We start from the raw sequence: 23,447 nt of genomic DNA on the forward strand, positions 1-23,447 counted from the left end.
TTCTTGCTGACAACTTGTGTGCTTTTATGCTTCTGGCCATTCTGGATGTATTTTCCTCATAGAGAATGATTTTAACTGGTACTAAGGTGCACAAGTGTTTGCAGACAGTATAATGAATCAAATTCTAATTATAAAATATTGACATTTTCATTAAGAAAATGCTTGGAAGCTACCAACAAGGATTAGCTTCTTCTATTGGAATGACATTGCTGAAAAACAGTGATAACTGCTGGTAGCATATGAAATACTGTGGGCTGAGATGGACAAAACAAAGACTAATAGTTGTAGTAAGCTTGGTTGTTTTTATTTTTGTTCTAGAGGGCCATGTTATTTTAGTGGTGACTGCTGTGGGGAGTATTGGTCACAGGACAGAATGAGCTGTAGAGTTCCTTTCCAGTAGTCCCATACTAAAGCAGTATCTTGAAATTCATTCATATTCCTGACCTCATTCATCCAGTACTGATCCAGCACTTCTTCAAATATTTTTTCATCCTGAGTCACTGGATAATGATATGAATTTATTAACTTACATAAATCTGAGTGGAGTATGACATATACATTTTAATGTATTTGTCACTTGCCCTAATTGAAGGGTTTGGGTGGTTGCAAATGGCAAATTTTCTTTTTTTGTTACACTCTGTAACTTTACACTCTATAAGGTGCTCTTAGAAGCTTTTTGATAACTGTATGTGGTTTATATATACTGTCTTTTATCTCCAGAATAAAAGCAGCCCTGGGTTTTTTCCACTTCCAGTACAGGATTTACATGTGTAATTTACAGAGCATAGGTGTCATCTTGAAGCTTGGTCCATGTTTCTTGAGTTCAAAGTGGCTTAATTCTTTGTAAATGTTGTGAGAGGTGATTTGTCAGAGGGCATGTGTGAGACCTTTGTCTTCCTTATTGAAAACAAGCCTCACTGTAAGTAACTGCACAGTTTTCCTTTTTAAACTGGAGAGAACTTTTTTCTGGAAGCATTGTAGTGGCATTTGCTAAGCAATTTGAATATGCTCTTTTCCAACTCACTGCTAGTGAGTTGACAAGTTGTTTGTGAGATGGGAAGTTTCTCTCTGATTCTTGTATCAAGTAACATTGAAAACACAACAAAATCACACAATTTCGTTTTTTTTCTGTAGGTTGTTAGTGCTTAATCAGAGACTTTCTGTATGATTAAGAGATTTCAAATCAGTACTGAGATTTCTTGATGGAACAAAAACTTCCAGTAATTTTAGCAGTAGGCACATTTTTCAAGTAGGCATATTACCGCCTGCTACTGATTTTCTCTGTGGGTCTAGATTAGGCAAGTCTAGACTAGCAAAACAAGCAAAACAAAACCTGTGTACTGAAAGTTGACTCCTTGGCACCATTTCTCCTGTTATTTTGTTTATGCTGCATAGCAATGCTTGCTAATTTAGAGGTAGTTGAAATTGTTGCAGTAGCTCTAAAGGTGACCTGCTGTGACAGGTTCTGTGTTCACTGCTTGTCCTTGAAGAGCTGAAATTAAGTGAGCATGACTGTGGCATAGCCAAAAAGAAGTCATATGGCTCTTTTCTATGACTATATTGGGATTAAACAGCAGAATGGGAAGAGTACTTTAAATTCAAGAACTGTGTTGAAATAAACGATAAGAAGAGCTGAAAAGAGATTGTTTCCAAGTCAGAGGAGTGTAATAGTCTGTAATAGCTTTTCTGTGCCACTATGGGAGCTAACAGCCAAACTGCTTTGTAGTTGAAGTTTGTCTCTTTTGTAATAGGGATGGTGAGAAATGGTTGACTGTGATAGTAGAGTCTATTCCAATAAATCAAGAAGTTGTTTGTAAGTTCATGTTTATAACTCCTTTCCCCCTTTACCTCTGATATATTTGTGAAGTTTTGTTATGTGATTCACACAACACCCCCCCACCCCCATCATAGTATGATTTTGCTTTTCTTTTCTAGCTCTAGGTTTTTTCTAATTTTGATTGCTTTCACACTTGCACAACCTGTTTCAGAGCAAGCCTGTTCATAAAAACAGAAATTTTAGGAACTTGCATGCAGTACCTCATCTTTTGGTTGAGATGTTTCATGTCTTCCTCAGTAACATAAAAGTTAAAATGCTTCATATATATATTTAAATAGGATAATAGTGAGACTTCAGGACTTTAGTGATCTGCCTAAGTATTTTCTGTAGAACTGTCTGAACACAAGTAGCATAAAATTGTGTCTTTCCCTTGTAATAACATAGAAGTAACAGGAATTATTTAAATTGTACGTACAGGGTGGTAGACTGAAGAAACTGGATTCCCAACTCCAGATACTGTTGTAAAACCCTACAACTATTGGTTTCTCTTATAAAAGTGTCATTTTTAGTGCAGCTCTTAAGTTATGGAAGCAATTTCTGTAATTTATACATAGCACATATTTTTTCCATAATAATGGGGAAAATAAATGCTTTGTAAGAAATTCTGATAGAATTTTTGAACATTTTCATAGATATTGCTTACATCTCCATAAACAGATCATAGTAATTTCCATTGTGCTTTCCAGTACGTAAGTTAATGACAGGACTTGATGCTGCAGTGTTATGGAGGGCTCTCTGATGCTTACTAAATGGAAATTGACCTTAAAGCTTTGGGCTGGACAGCTTTAAGAACAATGCATCTTAAAAAAATAAAGAACTCAAAGTGACTTATAGCTAAGCAGACATGCAGGATTTTGAGCGAATATTGTTACTTAAAGCTTCTTTCTCCTTCATCAATGGAGTGTCTTTCTCCATAAACTCTTAAAATAATAGTTTGGTCTGTGTGCCTTTATTTACTTATGTGCATGCAAATACATATTTGTGTGTGTTTATTCACACAAATTTATGTAAACATTTAACTGTAAAAAGTAGCATTGTGAAAGCTATTGTACCTTATATTTTTCTTCTAGAAAAGCCTAGAGGTGTTAACAAAGACTGTGCATGTAGCAAACTGAGGCTTGTAAATAGAAGTGTTGCTTATTTTATCAAGCATAGAGTACAAAATTCCCAAGTAAGCTGCTCCCTTTTCCCTCACACCTTCTGATAATGGAGGAGAAATGGGAAAAGATTTACTAAAATCACAATAACCACAGCAGTATTGATAACAAAAGAGAGAGGGAGAGAGAGTTTGTACCCACAAAAGGGTATTCATGTCTGGGAGCAAACAAAACTTTCCCAAAAACAGTGCTGCTAGACAAAGGCTTTAAGCTGAGGAGAGCCCTTGTAGCTTCCCCTGCCCCCTCAGTGTGAAGAAACGAGCAAAGAGCTAGGCTGAAGCTCTGTAAGCCAGATCACTGCACTGTGCTTCCTGCTGTTTTTCCCAGACCGCTGTGCTGGGCTGTGTTTGGTGGCGTTTGCCCAACTCTGTCCCGTGTGACTGATGCTGGCACCAAACCACCAGCTCCGGCTGGGGTTTTGGGCTCTGTCTGGCTGCTTGCACTGCACCAGCTCAGGAGGGGGTTTGGAATAGAGGAGGGGACCAGCAGTGGTGGAGAGGAGGCTGGGGCCAGCTGATCCCAGCGCCTTCTCTCTGAGGAGGTTCAAGCAAGATGGCAAACGTTCAGTTCCTGGTGCTTGGCTCGTCCTGCTGAACCCACACCCCCAGTGATAATGTGTGATGTATGGTATTAAACAGTGCTGAAAGCTCCATCCACCTTTTCCTCTAACCAGGACAAAGGGGAAGAATGCAGGACTATACTCTTCTATGCTGGCCCAGAACTGTTTTAAAAGTGTATAAACTGATCTGTGCTTTGGCTGTTCATAAAAACTCCCATTCTTAGATGAGAGAGGGGAGAAACTGTTATCTTTCCTGCAATCTACCCTGTTCTTCTGCTTTTCTAGACCAACAAATACTCCAAGTACTTTCACGTGTCCTATTTACCCTGTCTTAAGTGCTTTTGAGATAAGAGGTGATGAATCTTTGTAACATTATAATGTAGCCACAATTATGTACAATTTAGGTATATGTAAAGGAGAAAGGTCTTGAGTTAGGGTTACACTGATCTGTTACCCAATCCATGATGAGATTTCCTCTCATCTGACTGTTCTGTGTAGCAAACCATGATGTCTTTTGGTATAGCTAGGAGAGATCTGAGATTATACTGCTTGGATTGCTTTGAAAGAATTAGAAAATATGGTGAAAAGTTGAAGGACTTCATACTGTTTTAGCCCTCACAGAAGCTCAGAGGAGGAGTAGAACTATTCCTGTTGAATGTGTAAATTGGAGCAAATAGACTCAAACACAAAATGTGTATCTGACTTTGTGCTTTTGTTTATACAGCATGGATATGCCTTCTTGTCATAAACATGTATTAAAATGTAACTCAAAATAGTTAAATTCATGGGGTTTTTATTTTCTCTCTTCCCAAAGCCAATTTGCTCTATCATTTAGATAATTTCAGTGTGCTTTTCCTTGTTTATGCTAACTAATAGCAGAATATTGTGTTGATTTTTTTTTTGGTTGGTATTACTAAAAAAAATGTTTAATAGGAGGACAGGGGTGAATTGGACTTTATTTGAATGGACTTGTAGTTTTTTGAATTGAAGTGTAGTGTGAGAAGTAATTAAAACTTGCTCTTGCAGTGAGCATAATTTTTATGTTTTCATTAACATGCTTTTAGTGAATATCTGCATTTATGACTTTGCATAAGATGATTTTTTGCAAATAAAAACAAATCCTGATGAATTCTTATGTTGTTACTTATGTTATGGAGCTTGTTTAATGGAATTACTTAAACATTTCTTAATTTTTGAGGTTCTGATGGTGATTTTGTACTTTTCAGAAACTCAAGCTTTTTTTTTTTCAGTTTAGTGTTTAAAGTTTGTTAATATATGTCCCTAGCTTTTGTGTTTGTAATTTTCTCCCAACTATTCAGATTTAAAACCCACTCCCTTAGGAAATACATATTACATTTTATTTTCATATTAAACATGTCCTCCAAATCCCTGCCACTAAAGCATGTTCTCATTGGAATGAATTCAGCAGCATGTCATTGTAAAGATTAAGAGTCTGGTCTGGTGGAGGGTGCTCCTGCCCATGGCAGGGGATGGGAACTAGATGATCTTTTAAGATATCTTCCAATCCAAACCACTGTATAATTCTATAATTAAACTGCAGCAGCAGCTGCAGTAATTAATAGATTAGATATCAGTGGGCAGCTTTAAAAATGAAGATGTGGTAGAATGAAAGTTATGAAATAGGGAGCATTTTTCTTGAAGATTAATTCCTACTTTCAGAATCTTGGTTTTCAAAGTTAAGTACTGTCAGGAAAATAAGATGATCTTACTTAAGTTTTGCTTGGTTGCTTAAAAATGTACATTTTAGACTTAAACACAAACACTTCAATATGTTTCTTTTTCTGCTCTTGTGACTGCAGTCTTAAAATCTTCCGCTTTGCAGGCAATGCTCGGAGTGTGACCAGGCAGGTAGCAGTGATATGGAGGCTGATATTGCCATGGAAACCTTACCAGATGGGACCAAAAGATCAAGGAGGCAAATTAAGGAACCAGTGAAATTTGTTCCTCAGGATGTGCCAACAGAACCGAAGAAAATTCCAATCAGAAACACGGTAAATGATGGTGGAGTTGATGTGCTTGAGGCTTATATTCATAATAATGTTTCAGATAACCTACACTGTGGACATTTTAAATTGAGGGATTTAAATTAGATTGATGTTCTTTTTTTGTTATATATTCCATTTTCTCCTTTTAGTGTTCTATTAGTTGTGGTAAATACTGTTTTGCTAAAATAGAAAGCTGGGAAACATGGTACTTAACTGAAGAGCTGAACAGGCTTAAGGAAAAATTCAGTTTGCACTTAAACTTAGCCTTAACAGCTCTTCTTCGCTGTTGCAGTAAGGACATGTGCTAGGGTAGATTTATATATAGCTGTAAAATAATTAGTAATTTCCTTATCTGCAGGAATAATTGCCTTATCTTCAGGCAACCTGCTGCGTGACTGCACATTTTGTGACCATCCCAAGACTGTTACTGCAGTTTTTTTGACTTCCTAGTCTTGCTAGTCAATGCATGTTTTCTTAAACTTTCGTGGTGGATAGAATTTTGAGAAGACAAGCAAAACCTCTTGCTTTCTGTACTGATGAGGTATTTAGCATCTTTCTTTCCTTTGAAAGAAATTCAAAGGAAAAAAAGAAAGGAATTCTTTTTTATTAATCACTGTGCACTTTTCCTTAAATTTTGCTCTCCTAATTCTTCAGAAACAAGGCTTTTCATATGTGATGCATCATACCACCTATAAAAAGAACATAAAAATATCAAAGGGCATTTAGGTCCAGATTATGGGATGAGTAGTGTTCCCTTATCCCTTCAGACATAAGTGGTTCATCTTCCAATATATTTCTAAATATCAGGAAATATTAAAACTTCTCACATTAAAGTTAGATAAACCTCATCTCTCATGCAGCACAACTTTATTTTCTGCACAAAGCTTTCTAGACATTTTAGAATTATACTAGCAGATACCATACTAAACGTACACTGATAGGATTAAGCAAGTGTTTTCCTGACCCAGTCCTAAATGTTGAATTTTGGGCCACAGCTTTCATTTACTTAATGGCTTCCTTTTCCCAGTCTGTGACTCGGAACTTGTGAGAATGACTCAAGCCAAACTGATCGATTTAGCTCAGACTATTAGGAGTATGAGTAATCCAAAATTAAATTTTGAGAAACTTCTTTCTTTTTGTCATTGAAGGAAGGGAAAGTACCCATCCTTCTTATTCATAAGAGCTCATAGAATCTTACAGCTGCGTGGGTAGGTTGTACTTACTGGTGTAATGCTTTTACTTACAAAGAAAGAAGACTTACCTGGTGTTCTGCTTACTGAACCCTTTGTATCTCATCTCCCATTTTTTGTGCTCTTTCTCTCTCTCTTTTTATTCCTAATGTAATGCTCTTAGACTGTGGTGAATCATGATTCTGGGACTAAAGAGAACTAAAATTATTGCAGGAAAGACATTTGTAGCTGTAATAAAAAAAGGAGTAATATAAGGCATTGTTCAGAAATCCATGTGAATACAAGATTGGTTTGTTCTAAAGCCCATGTAATAACTCCCGAGGTTCTTCTGTGCAAAATAGAGAGAGGTCTGATTGCCCTGAAGTGTTCCCCTCATGCTGTGGCACTGTGATCTGCTGAACTGGTGCTACATTGGTGATTTAGGGCTTCACGTGTTACATAATACACACATACATACATACACACATTGTAGTATGTAATACAGAGATTAATTAACTTTCAGTGGCATACTGTGTTGTCACTGTATGGTGTTGCACTGTGGAAAAATTACTGCTACCAGTCTAAGAAAGATTTTATTCCTCTACTTGAATTTTCAGTCTCTCTTTCAGTTCTCTCCAGTTCTCTGCTTTTGTACAACATACAGATTTGCACGATAACATCATTGCTGCCCTGAGAACAGGGTTTCTCTATAAAAGAGAAGCATTAGTCACTGACTGTTTCCCCCTCCACTGATTGGCCCCATTCTGGGTAACTCCCCCAGTTTATATACTGAGCATGATGTTCTGTGGTGTAGAATATCCCTTTTTCAGTTCAGTCAGGCTGTCATGGCTGTGCTCTCTTCCAGCTTTTTCTGCAGCTCCTCCCTGGCAGAGCATGAGGCACTGAAAAGCCCTTGATTTGAGGTATGCATAACAGCAACATCTGTGTATTATCAGTATATTCTATCAGCTTTACTGAGACCAGAGTAGTTTGGATGGTCAGAGCATGGTGCTAATAATGCCAGGGTTATGATCCCTGTATGGACCATTCACTTAACAGCTGGACTTTGATGATCCTTGTGGGTCCCTTCAAACTCAGAATATTCTGTGATTCTCATACTAAATCAAAAAACCACAGCACTATACCAGCTACTACTAAGAAAATTAACTATATCCCAGCCAAAACCAGATCATCTGGCCAGAGACCTGTGACAGTTGGAGCACACTAGTGGTCACAACTTCTACATGATTATTGGAAAGTCAGTTTCCGTCTGTAATTTGGAAGTGTGAGAGAACTGGGACTGAAGCAGGTTATTCAGAGTCAGAACAGTGCTTCTCCCTTGTACAGTTAATTGTGTGCCAGAACAGTATTTTGTAACCTAATGCTTTTTAAAGAACCCTGTGAGCACTCTACAGTATTTCTATTTTGAAAGCTTAACTTTCAAATACTTCACAGTGTATTTATATAGAATCATAGAATCAGAGTGTTCTGAGTTGGAAGGGGCCCGCAAGGATCCCTGAAATCTGACTCCTGGCCCTGCATGGGTCAGCTCCAAGAACCATACTATGTGCCTGAGAGCATTGTCCAAAGCCTTCTGGAACTCTCTCAGGCTTGGAGCTGTGACCACTTTCCTGGGGAGCCTGTGCCAGAACCCAGCCACCCTTTGGATGAAGAACCTTTTCCTAATATCCAACCCTAAATCTCCCCTGACCCAACTTCAGGCCATTTTCTGGCATCTTCTCACTGGTCACCAGAGAGAAGAGATCACTGCCTGCCCCTCCCCTTCCCCATGTGAGGAAGCTGGAGACTGCAGTGAGGTCTCCGTTCAGTCTCCTCCAGGCTGAGCAAGGCATTCCTTGCACGTCTTTTCCTCTAGGCCTTTCACCGTCTTTGTAGTCTTCCTTTGAACTCCTTCTGATAGCTTTAATAGCTTTATATCTTTTTTATATTGTGGCACCCAGAACTTCCCCCAGCACTCGAGGTGAGGCTGCCCCAGCTCAGAGCAGAGCAGGACAATCCCCTCCTGGCCTGGCTGGTGATGCTGTGCTGATGCCCCCCAGGACAGGGTTGGCCCTCCTGGCTGCCAGGGCACTGGTGGTTCATGTTCATCCTGACATTGACCAGGACCCCCAGGTCCCTTTCTGTGGCACTGCTCTCCAGCCTCTCATTCCCCAGTCTGTCTGTACATCCAGGGTTGCCTCATCCCAGGGTCAAATTTTGGCACTTTCCCTTGTTAAGCTTGATACAATTGGCAATTGCCCACCCCTATCATTTAAGACCCTATGCAGAACCTCTGCCTTTGGGGGAGTCAGCAGCTCTTCCCAATTTAGTATCATTGGTAAACCTCAATAGTATATCTTCACATCCTGTGTCCAAGTGGTTTATGAAGACGCTGAGAAGAACTGGGCCTCATATTTAGTGCTGCAGTGACAAGTTGCCAGTCTGGTATCTCCTCATTCACTATAACCTAAGGAAATCCAGTTTGGCAGGATGGACTTTCCTCTCATGAAGCTATGATGGCTCTTACTGATGACTGTTGTCCTTTGAGAGCTTTTCAATATCTCCCAGAATAATCTTCATAATTTTACCAGTCACTGAAGTGAGACTGACAGGTCTGTAGTTTCTGGGGTCCTCTGTTCCCTTCTTGAAAACCGTGACATTCGCTAGCTTCCAGTCAACTGGGATCTCTTGGATTCCCAAGACCACTCAAAAATCATCAAAAGAGGTTTTATAATGACTTGAGGCAGTTGATTATTCTCTGATGAATCCCATCAGGCCCCATAGACTTAGAGAGATCCAGCTGGAGCAGTAAATCCCACACAAACTCAGGGTTGACTGGGAATTTATCATTCTCACAACCATGGTCTTCCAGCTCAGGGCACTGGGACCCCGTTAGCCTGTCGCTGTTGTTGAAGACAGAGGCAAAGAAAGCATTAAATATCTCTGTCTTGTGTGTGTTCCTCTTTGTGAGGTGACCATCCTCATCCTGTAGCAGGCTGATGTCATTTCTGCATTGTAGAGCAGCTGTTTCAAAGAAATGGGAAATCAGAGAGAAAGTCCGGCCATTTGCACTTGATTATTTTGGAGACAGCAACTATCATATTGTACATTAAAATGTAACTTAAGTTTACAAGAAGACCTTTCTGATTTTAAGCTTCCTAAGAGCATGTAAGTGAATATACAAGGGTGAATTTAAATATACCATACATTTACTCTGAGCTGGGGTCTGTACAAGTGACAAATTAATGTAAATAAAAAAGACAGTAGGTCTTTATACTTAATTCTGTTGTAAAACGGCTGCATTTGCAGACAGAATTCATTGAATTGTTTATGATTTATACATTTCAAGCCATATGTAGTGGCCTTTTTAAGATTCTTTGCATTTCAGTGCATAGCCTTTTAAACTAAGTTTATTTAAAATCTGTTATCTTTATAATTCCAATTTCACACCTTTATAAGCATCACAAATCATTATTTCTGCTGCTAGTTATTTTCATTGAAATTAGTAGCTAACAATTAGCAAATAACTAATAGAAATCAACAGCTAATTGCATAAACCAGAGATCTATAAACACCTTCCTTATATTATAAATCTGAATATGTTTTTTAACATTTGCTTTTCTAAACTGTGCCATTTCTTTCAATATTTTTTTCATAAATATTATAGAATAGATTATTTCTTTGGAAAATACTTTAAAGAGAATCAAATAGCATTTGTCAGCAGTAAATCGAGAGATTAATGGTTTTACTCTGCTGAGCTATGTACGTTCAGATTTTCAGAGTTTATAAAAACATAGCTTTTAAAAATCTGTCGACTTCATTTGCTATCCTGGAATAAAAAAAAATGCACAGATTATTTTTTATCAGACATGTCATTGCTGGAATTGTTTTGTTAGTCTGGTGTCTTACTTTTGCAAAATAAGAGTTTTCCTTATGTCCTTTTGAAAAAATGATCTTAAGTATATTTTTAAAAAATTCATACACTGTGCTTTGCCTACTATATATGCTGTTGTCTGGAAGTATAATGCAGTTCCTCTGTGTCACATACATACAACATCTAAAGCAATTTTGTGCTTCTGGGGCTAGCTGTGTGCTCTAAGAGTTGAAGGGATGCTGGTGTGTCCTTTGAAGTTAAGTAGTGTTTGTGTTGTTGGATATTCCATCTTCCAATAAATGCTGTCAGATCCTGGTACTCTTAATGAACATACTGGGGGTTTTTGCAGAACTTGTTTTTGCAGAAATTCCATTTTTTAATTCATTTTTATTGAGAAGCAGCTATCTACCCGGTGTTACAAGATGAAATTTTGCAAACTTAATTGTTGAAGCCTGTAAATTAAGTGTTCTGATGCTCTGATACCAAACTTGTTTTTGTTATTTGAAACCTGCAAATCTTTTTTCTGTAGTTCTATTGTATGTAATCCAGAGGAACACACAATAATTTTTCTGTTTAACAGTAAAAAGTATGTGTTATGGTTTTGACATACACAAGTTAAAGATTAGTTGCTGTCAATTGAACATAAATGCTCTAGGAAAAAAAAAAAAACACTGGTCAGTCAACTTCCTGAAACTTAAAGTTTTCATAATAATGAACATTGTAAAATAACTTTCTTTTCTTCCTCAATTTATAGAAAAGTTCAACTGAGTCTATGACATCATAATATCACAAATGTCACAAATACATAAAAGAATTATTTCAGCTTGCCAAATACATGGATACATGATAATATAGGACTCTTTTGGCTTCAGATCAAATTCAGAATGGAGTGAAGTAAGATCTAGCTCTTCCACAATGCTTCAAGCAAATGGAGCATATCAGAGTTTTACATTTTGGGGTTTTTTTGTTTTGTTTGGAGTTTTGGGATTGTTTTAGTTGGTTGGTTTGATTTTTAAGAAAGCAAGAAGAAAAAAAGACCTGCAGATGAAAAATCACTTGTTTTTTCATCCAGCAAAGGCATGGAGAAATGGACATATTCCAAATGATATTCCAATGGTGTCAATACTGGTATCTCTGTAAGTAAAGGTAACCAGTGTATCTATCACATCTGTAAATAAGTACTCTTGAGTTTTCCAGGAAAGAGTTACTTGTTTTAGCAACAACTGAAAACCGAGCCTTTCTGGCATTTTTTGTCTTCCTGCTTCTGTTTCAGTTCTCTCAGCATGTGCTTTGGAGGAAATCAGTGTTAAAAAGGATAGAAGTCAATCCTTCTCTTCCTCAAATTCTGTTACTTTTTTAAGCCTGAGGAACAGTAGTTACAAGTTAATTGATGGACTCATTGATAGTTTTGCTTGACAGCAGGAATGTTGCAAAATTTTTGATTTTCTAGGGAAAAAAAGTTGTCAAGACAATGGAAACTAAAAATATAGAGAAAAATTGTAATTCTGTGTAATTAAGCTTCATGGTTGACTTGTTTCTTTTTATAATCATGTTTTGATTTACTGCTGTTTCTTTTTATCTGACAGTTCCCTTTTTACTACTGTCATTTTTCTGGAAAATGTAATAATTATTTCAGAGATATTTTTTGAATAGTAGCAATATATACAATTTAAGATACTCACTTTGATCTGTACTGAACGAGTGTGCCATCTGGTGTCTACATGGCAGTCCTTACCTGTATTTGAAATTATTTTGACTGTGTGGTGCCATCAATTGAACATTTCTTCTGCCTTCTAACAAAGCAAGGAGAGTCAAAAGGAATTTTTTCTGCCATGTATTTCATCATAACCTTTTCATTGTCAAAGAAAGTTTGTAATTTCTAACTTTTCATTAGGAGTGGATGACATCATGATTTAAAAATTGCTATCTTGGCAAAATGGTCATGGTTAATGTGTAACAGCATAGAAAACATGTTATCTGTGCAGCTTCAACCTGTGTGGCTTTTTTCACAGGCTTTTGTAGTTTGTGTTATGCATGCTATTGATAGTGTACTGGTTTCATTAAGTCAGTTTTTTGGTATGGAGAAAGTTTCCTCAATTCCATTTTCTGAGAGTTTTCTCTTTTGCTTGTGTTTTATATCAGAGTTATTCTCTGCTCTGTACTGGTGAAATTCTCCTGCATTGACCTTTTTTGTTTGTAATGATTATATAGCATTCTAATGTTTACTGATTTATTTTTGTCTTTAGATTATCCTTAGCAGTATGTGCTAAAGGCTGCATAAGTGAGAGAGTTGAGGGTTTGGCTGGTTTTGATATGTGTGATACATATCTATGAAACATAGTTTGATAAAAGGTAAAACAGTGGAAGCATATCATTAATTTTAGTGTGTCAGCTACAACTTTACATAAGATAGAAATGCAAATGTCTGAAGAATTCAGGTAGTATCCAGAATTAAAACATGGGTGTAATCTTATACTGGTCCTTTTTGCTGTGCATTTCTGTGGGTGTAAAAGACAGCTGTGTGTCTTTTTCAAGTAGTCACTGTAGCCACAGGTCTGTCAGGGAAACATAAATCAATATGTGCTATTATTTCTGACAAGAAATGTGAAGTTTATACATCTCCAAAAATCAAAGCATCTGCAGTTCTTCGCATTTTGCCCTCTTAAAATTATAACACACACAGAACAACTGCTATAGACTTTCTGCAGAGGAAAGAAATTATTGTAGTACCAATAGTTTTGAAAGTCAGGTGTATCTTAAATATCATCATAATATAACCCTTCTACATTTATATTTTCTTTCTTAAGGAGCATTTTGAAATTACCATGCAGAAATCATCACTGATCTTCTGAAAAACTGTGGCACAGGAGATCAAATCCAGTCCATGCTAGTTCACTTTTTGTGGAGTGGACTTGAGGCCTTGCCACTGGCCACAGTTGCTTTCAGTATTTCATATTCTTTTCCATGTATTGTTAACACTGTTGACTCCTCTATATCTTCTTGTGAAAAACAAGAAATTAAATAGATGACAGTATGCACTTTTATCCTCTAGGGTCACTTCAGAAAAAAGCTCATGAGGAGCATATACTTCTGACTTGAGGGAATCATCCCTTCTGTTTTGGCTGGTTTACAAGTTCTGGATCAATCATGTTAGGTTTTTTTCTTCCAACTGCCAAAGCAAAAGTGCTCCAAGGGAACATTCTGTCTTCTATTGCAGTCTTTGGATGAACTGGTTTAAAGCATAAACAGTGAAACATAACAGTGAGGTTTGGTGACAGCCACAGTGTTTTTGGGTCATGTGGGCACTTACTCTGTCCTGTTCACCATTGTGCTTTCTTACCTGGAAGCTAACATATCAACTTGTTGCATCTGTTAGTGATGGCAAACAGACTGTTTCCTTTGCTGCTTTGTTTCCTTTTGCAGTCTGTAGTGTTCATCCTAGGCTTTATTTGTTCTTCACAGATATCTTTCACTTGTCTCATGTATGGAATTTATTTTTCTGAGAATACTCACAATCTTGTAGTCAATGCATTATCTAATCTTCCTCATTTTATGTATTTCATATTGTCCAGTTGCTTATAAACAAAAACACGAAATGTAAGCATTCATTTCTAGCATTTCCAAGCTCAAAATGGATACCCCCACTTGAGTCTTTCTTCTTCTCCCACTGTTGGGTTTGAAGCCATTGTTGATCACATTTACCCTCAGCATATTTTCATTCAATTTTGGACAATGTTTTTTAATGTTCAGATTTTTCAAAGTGTCTTGAATTCACCATTTCCTCTCTTGCATTGCCCTATATCCCTCATTAATTTGATATATGTCACGTTGTGTAATTTCTGACTTCATCTTTCATTATTAATTTATTGTGTTGATATTCTGTTTTTTTAGCCATTTAAGTCCTGATTCTTTTAATTCCATATGCCAGCATGCAGGTTTCCACTCTGTAACAGCAGAATGTTGCACAGCATAGATGGATACTTTTGTGACACAAAGCATGATGGCTGAAAAAAAACAATTTTTTTATTTAGCCTTCCCTTGGCTATGGAAGTGTATGCTCTTTTTCTCCTATTTTTTTTCCCAAGGCTTTCTCTAGCATTCTTTCTAAATTGTGTTTTAATACTTGCATTGTTTATTATAAAATTATGTGTATTTTATGGGATATTGTAATAACTGTCAACTTAGATCATTACAATTTAGACTAGACAGGAACAATCCAGTGCTGGTTGTTTTTCTACTTCTTTTTCTTCCCAGAATTGATAGCTGTATACATGTGATGCCCCCACTGCTTCTCTCCAGGGCCCCTTGTAATGTTTTGTGTGAATTTTTAAAACAATAGGCAACAGGTAGGATTTTCTCTTTTCCAACTACTAAATGTAAAATCAGAAGTTAACAAAATAACTGAAATAGATCAGGTGGGATACTCCTTAATAACGTGGGATGGTTCTCTAACCTCCTTAAGATAGTAAGCCATAAAGTAAAAGGCAAAAAGGACATTGTTAATCTTTAGGTTTCATTTATTTGGAGCATTGCTCTTTTCAGAGGAAGAGCATTAAAATTGCTATGAAGGCTAAACCTTTAGTAATATATTCTTGGAAAAGGTGGATTGTTTTCACCTCAACGATTTCACTGGATCAAATGGCTTAGTTTCTTTACCCAAGGAACATAATTTTACAGGATTTTAAAGAGTTTAATTAGCAGTGTGTTTGATGAGATGTGTCTTCTCAAAATGTATTGCTAAAAAGAACTAACAAGAAGAATTTAATCTATTTTATCTTTTATAATTTTTAACTTTTTTATCAAAGTGTTTCATTCTTGTTTAAAAATGCTTCTGTTTTTAGCTGGCATTTTAATTTTAATTCATTGACCTTTCTTGGGCTGCTTAGACTATTTTGGGATGTATTGCTGATGAAATAAGGTACTATTTTTCTCTTTCAGTTCAGTATGTTCTTTGTGATGCAGCAGCCAAGTCTTTGGACTGTTTATTTCAAATAATTACAGCTTTCAACTTGATTTCTTAATGAAAATAACTTAGTTACTTGCCTACTGCTATAGTAGCATTGCCTTTAACATTTAGTAGACCCATTATTGCAGTAGTTGATTGAGTGCTATATATGCCTAATAAGTGTTGAAGTATTTTTTAGAGCTGCTGAATGGGAAGAATGAGGTCTGAGTATGGAAAAAGTTCTCACTTTAGTTGAGGAACATGTGGAGAACTTCAGTATAGGGAAGTAGGGAGTAATGGTTTGGATACAGTAGAGAAGAAAAGGTTAAGAAGGGAAGGGAATAGAAGTATTGTGGTATAGTATCAGGAGGTCAAATTTATTAATTCAAATGTTTTTTGTGTCAGTTTATTCCTTTATTTGTATTATTTCACTGCCATAATTGTGACGGGATTAAAATGAAAAATAGTCTGCACTTGCTATGACCTTGGCATGTTTGTCTGAGTTTTTGGGGCAGTTAAGGTTATATAGAATCAGCCCTTAGCTGTAGGCATCTAATTTTAAATCTTCAGCTGCCTGTGTAGTAAACAGAGCTGCATGGTGATTCTACTCTGATGCTGTGGGCTCCAGAGCTCAATGGCTGGAATCTTACTGTTGCTAGTAAGGGAAGATGTCTGAGCACATCACAGACTTTGTCCTTACTGTGGTGCTCACTGAACGAATTCCAGAGGATGAGACACAACTGAGGACTTTCCAGTCAGCAATCATTTAATGTCAACATTTGAAATAATTTTTCACAGAAATCTTTTATTTCTACACGAAGAAAATTTTATAGGTACATATTTTGAATCACTTTACATTGTCCTGTACTTTTTTTTGAATTATCATTCTTGTTCTGAAGAATTCATCACCTTGTCACAGTTGCCATGTGTGGGTTGTATCTCTCTAATCCACACCTTGCTCTGTTTTGGTCTGGACTGAGCTGTTCATCCCAAATGGTAGAAGTTTTACAGCATTTCTACCTTCTTCAGTAAAATAAAAAAGCTGCTGGGATAGCACTGACATTAATTGGGATTTTGCTTGAGTGCTGATAACATGACTTTGCTTTCCTGATTTATGGTTTGAACACTTCAGAAATGCAGGAACAAATTTCACAAAACTGTCTTGTTCCGTTTTATGATATAGGGAAATCTTCCATTGAAGCTATCTCTGTAGCTATCTCTGAATTTTCAGGTATTTTGATTTAAAAGAAAATCACTGTCTTTATGGGCATATTTTGCTGGATAACATAATAAATTTTAAATATGAACAAATTTATCTCAGTTGTAATATATGCCATTTAATAGCAAGGTTCCTTTAGCTACTTTTAAATAACAAATCTTAAATTGATTATGGCAAGTACATGCAGCACTAATATTTTATATTTATAATCTCTGATGCTTTCATTCTGAGCCTGCTAATGACAGAAATTATTCAAAGCAGTTTAAAATACAGTACTTTGAGGCAAACAGCAATGAATAATATTGAACAAAGTAATCCAGACTTACCTGATTCTTTCCTGTTAACCTGTAAGGTAACTTTAGTGACAACATATATAAAATTAAAAATGTCAAGTTACTGGAGGGCTGTTGCTGAAAATCAAACAATATTCAATTTTCAGTTGTTAATTTGATCTTAACTTTTCATGTTGAATGCTTGCAATAGTAAAATGATCTGAGCAGAAGCATTGAAAATATGTTTAACTATGGAGGTCCATTTGGAAAAAAAGGACTAAAAATTGCTATTTTAAAAGCATATCAAATATCCTTCAAATATGTGTGCTAAAAATATTGATTCTAATGTCTGTTTTCTAGGGATTATTGAACAAACTCAAGTATGTTTGAAAATTTAGAAAGCTAATGAAAACATAATGAAAGTGTAATTTAATGTGACATTTCTGGTCATATATATACACCTCACACATTTTATAGCAGACAGGTGCAAACTAGCATTTTCTTGGCAAAAGTGACTAAATTATTTATAAAGCTGGTATCTTCTTTTTGCTGAAGTTTATATGTGTTTCATTATTCCTTAAAACACAGTTATTAACTTGCAATACTTTCTATTTAGAGTCAAAAGTAGTGTCTTCATTACCTAGATATCCAAATTATCTATCAGTTTTCAAGACAGCATTACTCTGATGGTGCAAGGCATACACTCTTTTCTCTTGCTGCTTATACATGAAGAGTGTGGACCCTAATAGTGCCTTTATTGTCATGCACCATTTTACCTATTTCATTATAGTCTTTACACAGCTGCATTCAGGAGGGCCTCCATAGCTTAAAATTGTCAAAGTTTGTAAATGTTCTTAGGATTAATTCCAGAAGCTGAAAGTAGTAAAATTGGCAGTTAGTGTGCTGGTGTCTGATCAAACTTTTTTTGTCTAGTTTTAATTTGCAGTGACCTTGAACTGTGTAACCTGTACTTGACATGCAGCCCATGTTACATTAATGCCTCTAATATTACATTGATAAATTCCATTATATGTAGTAAATATTTTTTTCCAAATTTTGGCACTACTGTGTGGCTTGTGGAACTCAGAACACCTCAATTAGTAAATGTATAGTAAATACTGATACGTATTAAATAGATAAGGTTTTGCATCTTTTAATAAATCACCCTTAGGGAAGTGAGAAAGAGAATGCCAATTAAAGTATTCTAAAGAGCCATGAAATAGACTAGCACTTTCTATTCCAGTACATTCATTGTTACTACTAGTGTTAAGTAGCATTAAGTAGTTGTCTAAAAAAGGAGAATCTTCCCAAAAAGAATGTTATTAATGTACACAGATCAAAATCTGCATTAGTATAAAGGTTTAGATGTGTTGAAGCGGCAGGTTTATTTGCAGTGTAGCAGTATTTAAATCTGTAAAACAGTTTACAATAGTGAACTATCTTTAATTTGAAGCTAGTATAAATCACCTTCAAAGAGGACCCAAACAGGAGAAGAATTGTATTGTTAGCTTATTTGGAATTGAATTTATGACTGCTTGTGCTTCTAATCTGGTCTGAGATGTTTTTGATGAGCTGTTTTTTGCTTTTTCTGAAGTGAACACCAGCTGCTTCAAAAAAAGTTTTGGGAAACCATAAAGAAGGCAGTGATTTTCTTTATGGTATGATAAATTACTTTCTAATGTGATGATTTTTCTCCCATCAAAACAAGAATTTTCATGGGTTTTTTATGTATTTATGTTACTAGTGTCTGTGTGTCAGACATTTTAAGTTACTGGAATAGTCTCTGATATTTCTGATTTCCTTCCACATCCTTTCTAATATACTTTCCTTTTTAAACAAGAAGGAAAGAGTGATATTGTCAGTTTGTGGCAGTTATATAACACAGGCAGGTTAATAATGCTACTGTTTCAATGACAAATTTTGGCAACTGAACTCATGCAGGTTGTATGTATGAACTTAAAAGGTGCTTGTAAACCTTTGGTGTTCTTTGTTGCAGCCATGAATATCCCTTGTCCTTCACACTGTTGGTCTTTATACTTTCTTGGCCAACTGCAATTTGGAAAAATATTCTAGTTTTTTTGTGTAGAATCATCAGAAACATCTGGTGCGTAGCAGTCGTATGTTGGTATATGCTACAGCTTTATGAGCATTTGCCATATACACATTATATTAAGCTTCAGTTTGAAAGTTTTAATTCTTGTTACTCCTCAAAATCCGTACGTTATTTTGCATTTCTGTTTTGGTAAAGTTCTTTAGTTTTATTTTTTTTTAATCTTATCACTTGGCTTATAAATAGACCACATTTTAGTGGTCAGTGAGTTTATTTTAATACACTGTTCATATCAATTTTCAAATTAATAATTTTGGGAAGTTTGTCCAGTGTCTTTGAGATTTGTAATTCTAGTGGCGGTTTATTTAAGAATAACACTTAACATGGTCAAATGTTTATATTTACTTTTTGGCTAGTTCTATACATTTATATTCAGAATGTGAAGCTATTGTCCTAATGCTGATTAGTGTGGTTGCCTGGCAGTGGTTCTGTACATAATGCTTTAAATTATTTCCTGCTATATGTTTTTGTTGTAAGGAATAATAGATAAATAGCAAAATCATTCAATTACCTAACATTGAATTTTAAATGTATTCTCTTCTAGAGAACTAGAGGACGAAAACGAAGCTTTGTGCCTGAAGAAGAAAAACCTGAGGTTGGAATATAATGTTTTGTTTGTTTGTTTTTTTAACAGTTTCACAAAAAATTAAACTTTGGGCTGAATTGTTATTTTCCATGCCATAATTGAAAATATTTGCTTTCCTTCCTTCCTTTCCCCCCCCCATTCCTTTCTTTTTGCCTTCTGCTGTGACAGGAACGTATTCCCAGGGAACGAAGGCAACGACAGTCTGTGCTGCAAAAGAAGCCCAAGTCAGAGGATTTAAGGACTGAGTGTGCTACCTGCAAAGGCACTGGAGACAATGAAAATCTAGTCAGGTAGGTTTGAAACTCTGATCTTATGAGAAGTTAAAGTCCCATCTTTATCACTGTGTTGTGATTAAAATGAAGAAAATGTACTTTCTGAAAACACAATAAATTTCCTCCCCTTATTTATGGGTAACAACACATCAGAAATACTGACTTGATTCACTTACTGATCTGCCAAAAACATTTATATTTTAAATAAATAAGATAATATGTTTTTCTAACACAGGAGAATTAATTTGCTCTCATCAGGGTGAATTGTCAATGTTTTAGAGCAGGTCAGAAAGATAAACCAACCTTTTAATGATATTAAAGCTGCATGAGCATCCTAAAAGTAATTAAATTAAAATAATCAATGATTTTATGAGCTGAAATGGGGATTATGAAGAATTTATGTTTTTAAAAAGGTATTAATGCTACTCCATTAATGCAGATCATGAAAGGGTTTGATAATCATGTTTCTTATCTGAAACAGAAATGAAAAAAAGACCATTGAATGGTGTTTTAGTAGGTGCAGAAATCTAATTAAATTGTAGAATAGCTGCTATTAAATAGCTACCATTGACCACAACTTCTGTGGATTTTGACTTTATAGCTCACATTGTAGCCTCTTTGCAAAGCTGTAAAAACTGTTCACAATTCTTGAAAGAAGAATCGTGGACCTTATCAATGAGAAGGTGGATTTTAATTGAATCTACAGAGATTTCATTAAAATGATCTTAAAAGTTCAGATTTTAAAAGTGTGTTGTATTTAGGTCCTGTATGCTTCAATGAGATTTTTCTAGACGAGTTCTTCACTGTAGGTCAGATATTGCTTTTAACTGGAAGGAGTACTCCAAAATAAGTATTTTAGTTTATTTCTGGGAGTCAGAGTTATGAGAAAGGACAGAATCACTGGTGATATAGGCAAGCAACACATAGCTTTGTAATCAGGATGTGTCACAGGTACAGATGCCTTGTGCATACTCAGAATTGCTGGTGTTAGTATCAACCACAGGATGTGATTTACCATAGAAGTTGGTAACATCTCGAGGTTGTGTGCCAGTGTAGTTGTATTTCCAGGCTGGGGACGGAGTGCCTGTACAAGCTCATCAGTAACTGTGTGACTCTCATACATAGACAAGCTACTGCTGCTGGGGAATCTTAGATCCTGCTCAGAACCAGACTGTGGAATAGAGGGGGATGTTACAGGAATTGCTCACACACTTACACTGATGAGGACTGCTGGCAGCAGGTTTTTATCTCCCATGACAAGATAAAGGACTTTCTTAAGCCCTATAGTTTACAAGAAATAAAAGATACAGAAATACCATTTTGTCTGTGAGAAGAGATCCTGGTAAAACACATACTGTGTTTTACTGTGAAAAAGGCAGTGAATTAGTTTTTTTTCCAGGCTTTTTCTAGAAATGTCAAAAATACCACATGGAAGGATGTATGGGATAAGATGAGATAATGCCATGAGGAGCTGTATATTTAAGTTGTGATTAAAAATTAATGATAGAAAATTTATATTGTGTCTGGTTTTCTACAGGAAAAGATTTTAGTAGTAATTTTGATGGACCAAAAATAAACTTATTACATGCCAAAACCCAACAGGTTCTCTTAAAAATCACCCTCATAATTAGGCCAAGAAACTGTACAGTACTCCTGCATGGATGGAGTTTGTTACATTCTAATCCTTTGTTCATAATTCTCTGTAAAATGTTTATTTAAATTTTATTATTTTTCATATCAATTTTTAAAAAATACTTAAATTTAAAACTTGCTTTTCTTCAGATATTTTCTATAAATAACTTGAACTTTATCCAGTTTAGATTACCACTGCTTCTAAAGAGCTGTGGAGGCTTACTTTTGGTAATTACTATGCTAACACTGCAGTCTGTAGGGGACACAGAGTGTTGCCATGTCTGAGAAAGTTTTCAGAAGTTTATTTTCTTTTGTGTTGTCACAAAGTGATCAGAGTGACACTCTGTCTGCTCTGGTGCTTTTTCCTCTTTGTACCATCATGCAGGACTCCTTTGTGCTGGTAAAAATAGTGTTTTAAATGCAAGGTTGTAGGACTCCTTCCAAACAAGAAAGTTTACAGAGGGAAAACAAAGTATTTTTTCAATATGTGTTTGTTTGGCACTATGTGTTAGTAAAGCCCAAAATTTCTCAGATATTTTATTATTATCTTTGGTCTTTACCAAAATTACTGGAGTTCATTTTCCATCTTCCTAACCCATCTGTAGCTAAGAAAAGGGGGGTTGTGGTTATGTTCTACAAAAGATTTTTCTGAATATAACAGTTAAACACTAAGTTAAACAGAAGTATGCAACTGGTGAAACTGCAGATTTAAGGAATACTCTTGAAGTGCCTTCTGTCTTTTCCTGCTATGTGTTACCACAAATAGGGCTGGTTACATGACACTTGGACAATCTGCTTTTAAAAATTGTAGGTTCTAAAATTTATTTGGCCCTCACTCCAGAGTTGCTATCTGAATAAGGATTTCAGGAAGATAAGCAATTTTTTAATATTTCAAATAATATAGCAGAAATTTATAGTTTATAATTTATAATAAAAATTACTTAGCAATGAATCTTGAGCAAAAAATATAATTTATCTAGTTACTACTGTATGACTATTGGAGGTTTTTTTAGTCTCCATTTCAGGTGTTTCTGGGTAGTGTTGGATGGTTAAGGGATTATTTGCTACATGTTTTGTTCAGTGGCTTTTGTTCAGAACCTGTTGTTTGTATGGTTTAAAACCAATAAGTAACTATGGGAGGATTTATCCTTAAAAAGTACATTTCATTCTCATGAATTATAATCTTTACTAACTGACTGAATTATGCCTTCGTAACTATAGTGATAAAAGTTAGGGTATCTTTAATTATAAGCTTTGTCTAAAACTTACCAACATGTTGCTTTTATTTATGCTAACAGTTTAGCATATGTATGTATTATAGACATGTCAAGATAGTGCTTTTTTAATCAGGGATGTTAGATAATGTAGATAGCCTCTTTCAGCATAGTAGCATGCACTAGAATTGAAAGTTTAGATTTTGTGGTTTTGTCCACTAGAAAGGATCAGATTTGTGATCCCTATGTGATATTTCCTTTTTTTTTTATTTTTTTTTTTTTTTAGCAATTACTGGGAATTTATTTTATAAATTCTTCTGTACATGTGTGTGTAAATTCTGTTGGACTAAGTAAACCTGCAGTTTTTACCTTTTACAAGAATAATTACTGGCGCAGTCAAGATTTACAGATCTAACAGTGAAAACTTAATTGAAACTACATACTGAAATAAGGCAAAGTTGGATCTGTAGCTGTCATTATAAGTAAGTGAGAAAGCTATAGCTGTAATTAGGGAAAAGTGTGGATTTTGAGTATCTTTTTACTCAAATGACCTGTCATTGAGTTTTGATAGAAAGAGTAGTGAAAGATACTTTTA

At 35.6% G+C, this 23,447-nt stretch overlaps 1 protein-coding gene across 7 annotated transcripts in view; it reads left to right on the forward strand.

The window, feature by feature from the left end:
* The window catches only part of PHF14 (PHD finger protein 14), a 162,416-nt gene that overhangs the window by 47,980 nt on the left and 90,989 nt on the right, over positions 1-23,447 (forward strand). For all 7 annotated transcript variants that reach the window (XR_004495784.1, XR_004495786.1, XR_004495785.1 and 4 more), the window contains exons 14-16: positions 5,397-5,565; positions 19,693-19,743; positions 19,903-20,024. Coding sequence is in view for 4 of the 7 variants with exons in the window: in XM_015618064.3 (XP_015473550.1) it covers positions 5,397-5,565; positions 19,693-19,743; positions 19,903-20,024 (342 nt within the window). In the remaining 3 variants the exon portion in view is untranslated. The remainder of the gene's footprint in view (positions 1-5,396; positions 5,566-19,692; positions 19,744-19,902; positions 20,025-23,447) is intronic.

The sequence above is a fragment of the Parus major genome, chromosome 2, assembly GCF_001522545.3.
Source record: "Parus major isolate Abel chromosome 2, Parus_major1.1, whole genome shotgun sequence".
Taxonomy (NCBI): domain Eukaryota; kingdom Metazoa; phylum Chordata; class Aves; order Passeriformes; family Paridae; genus Parus; species Parus major.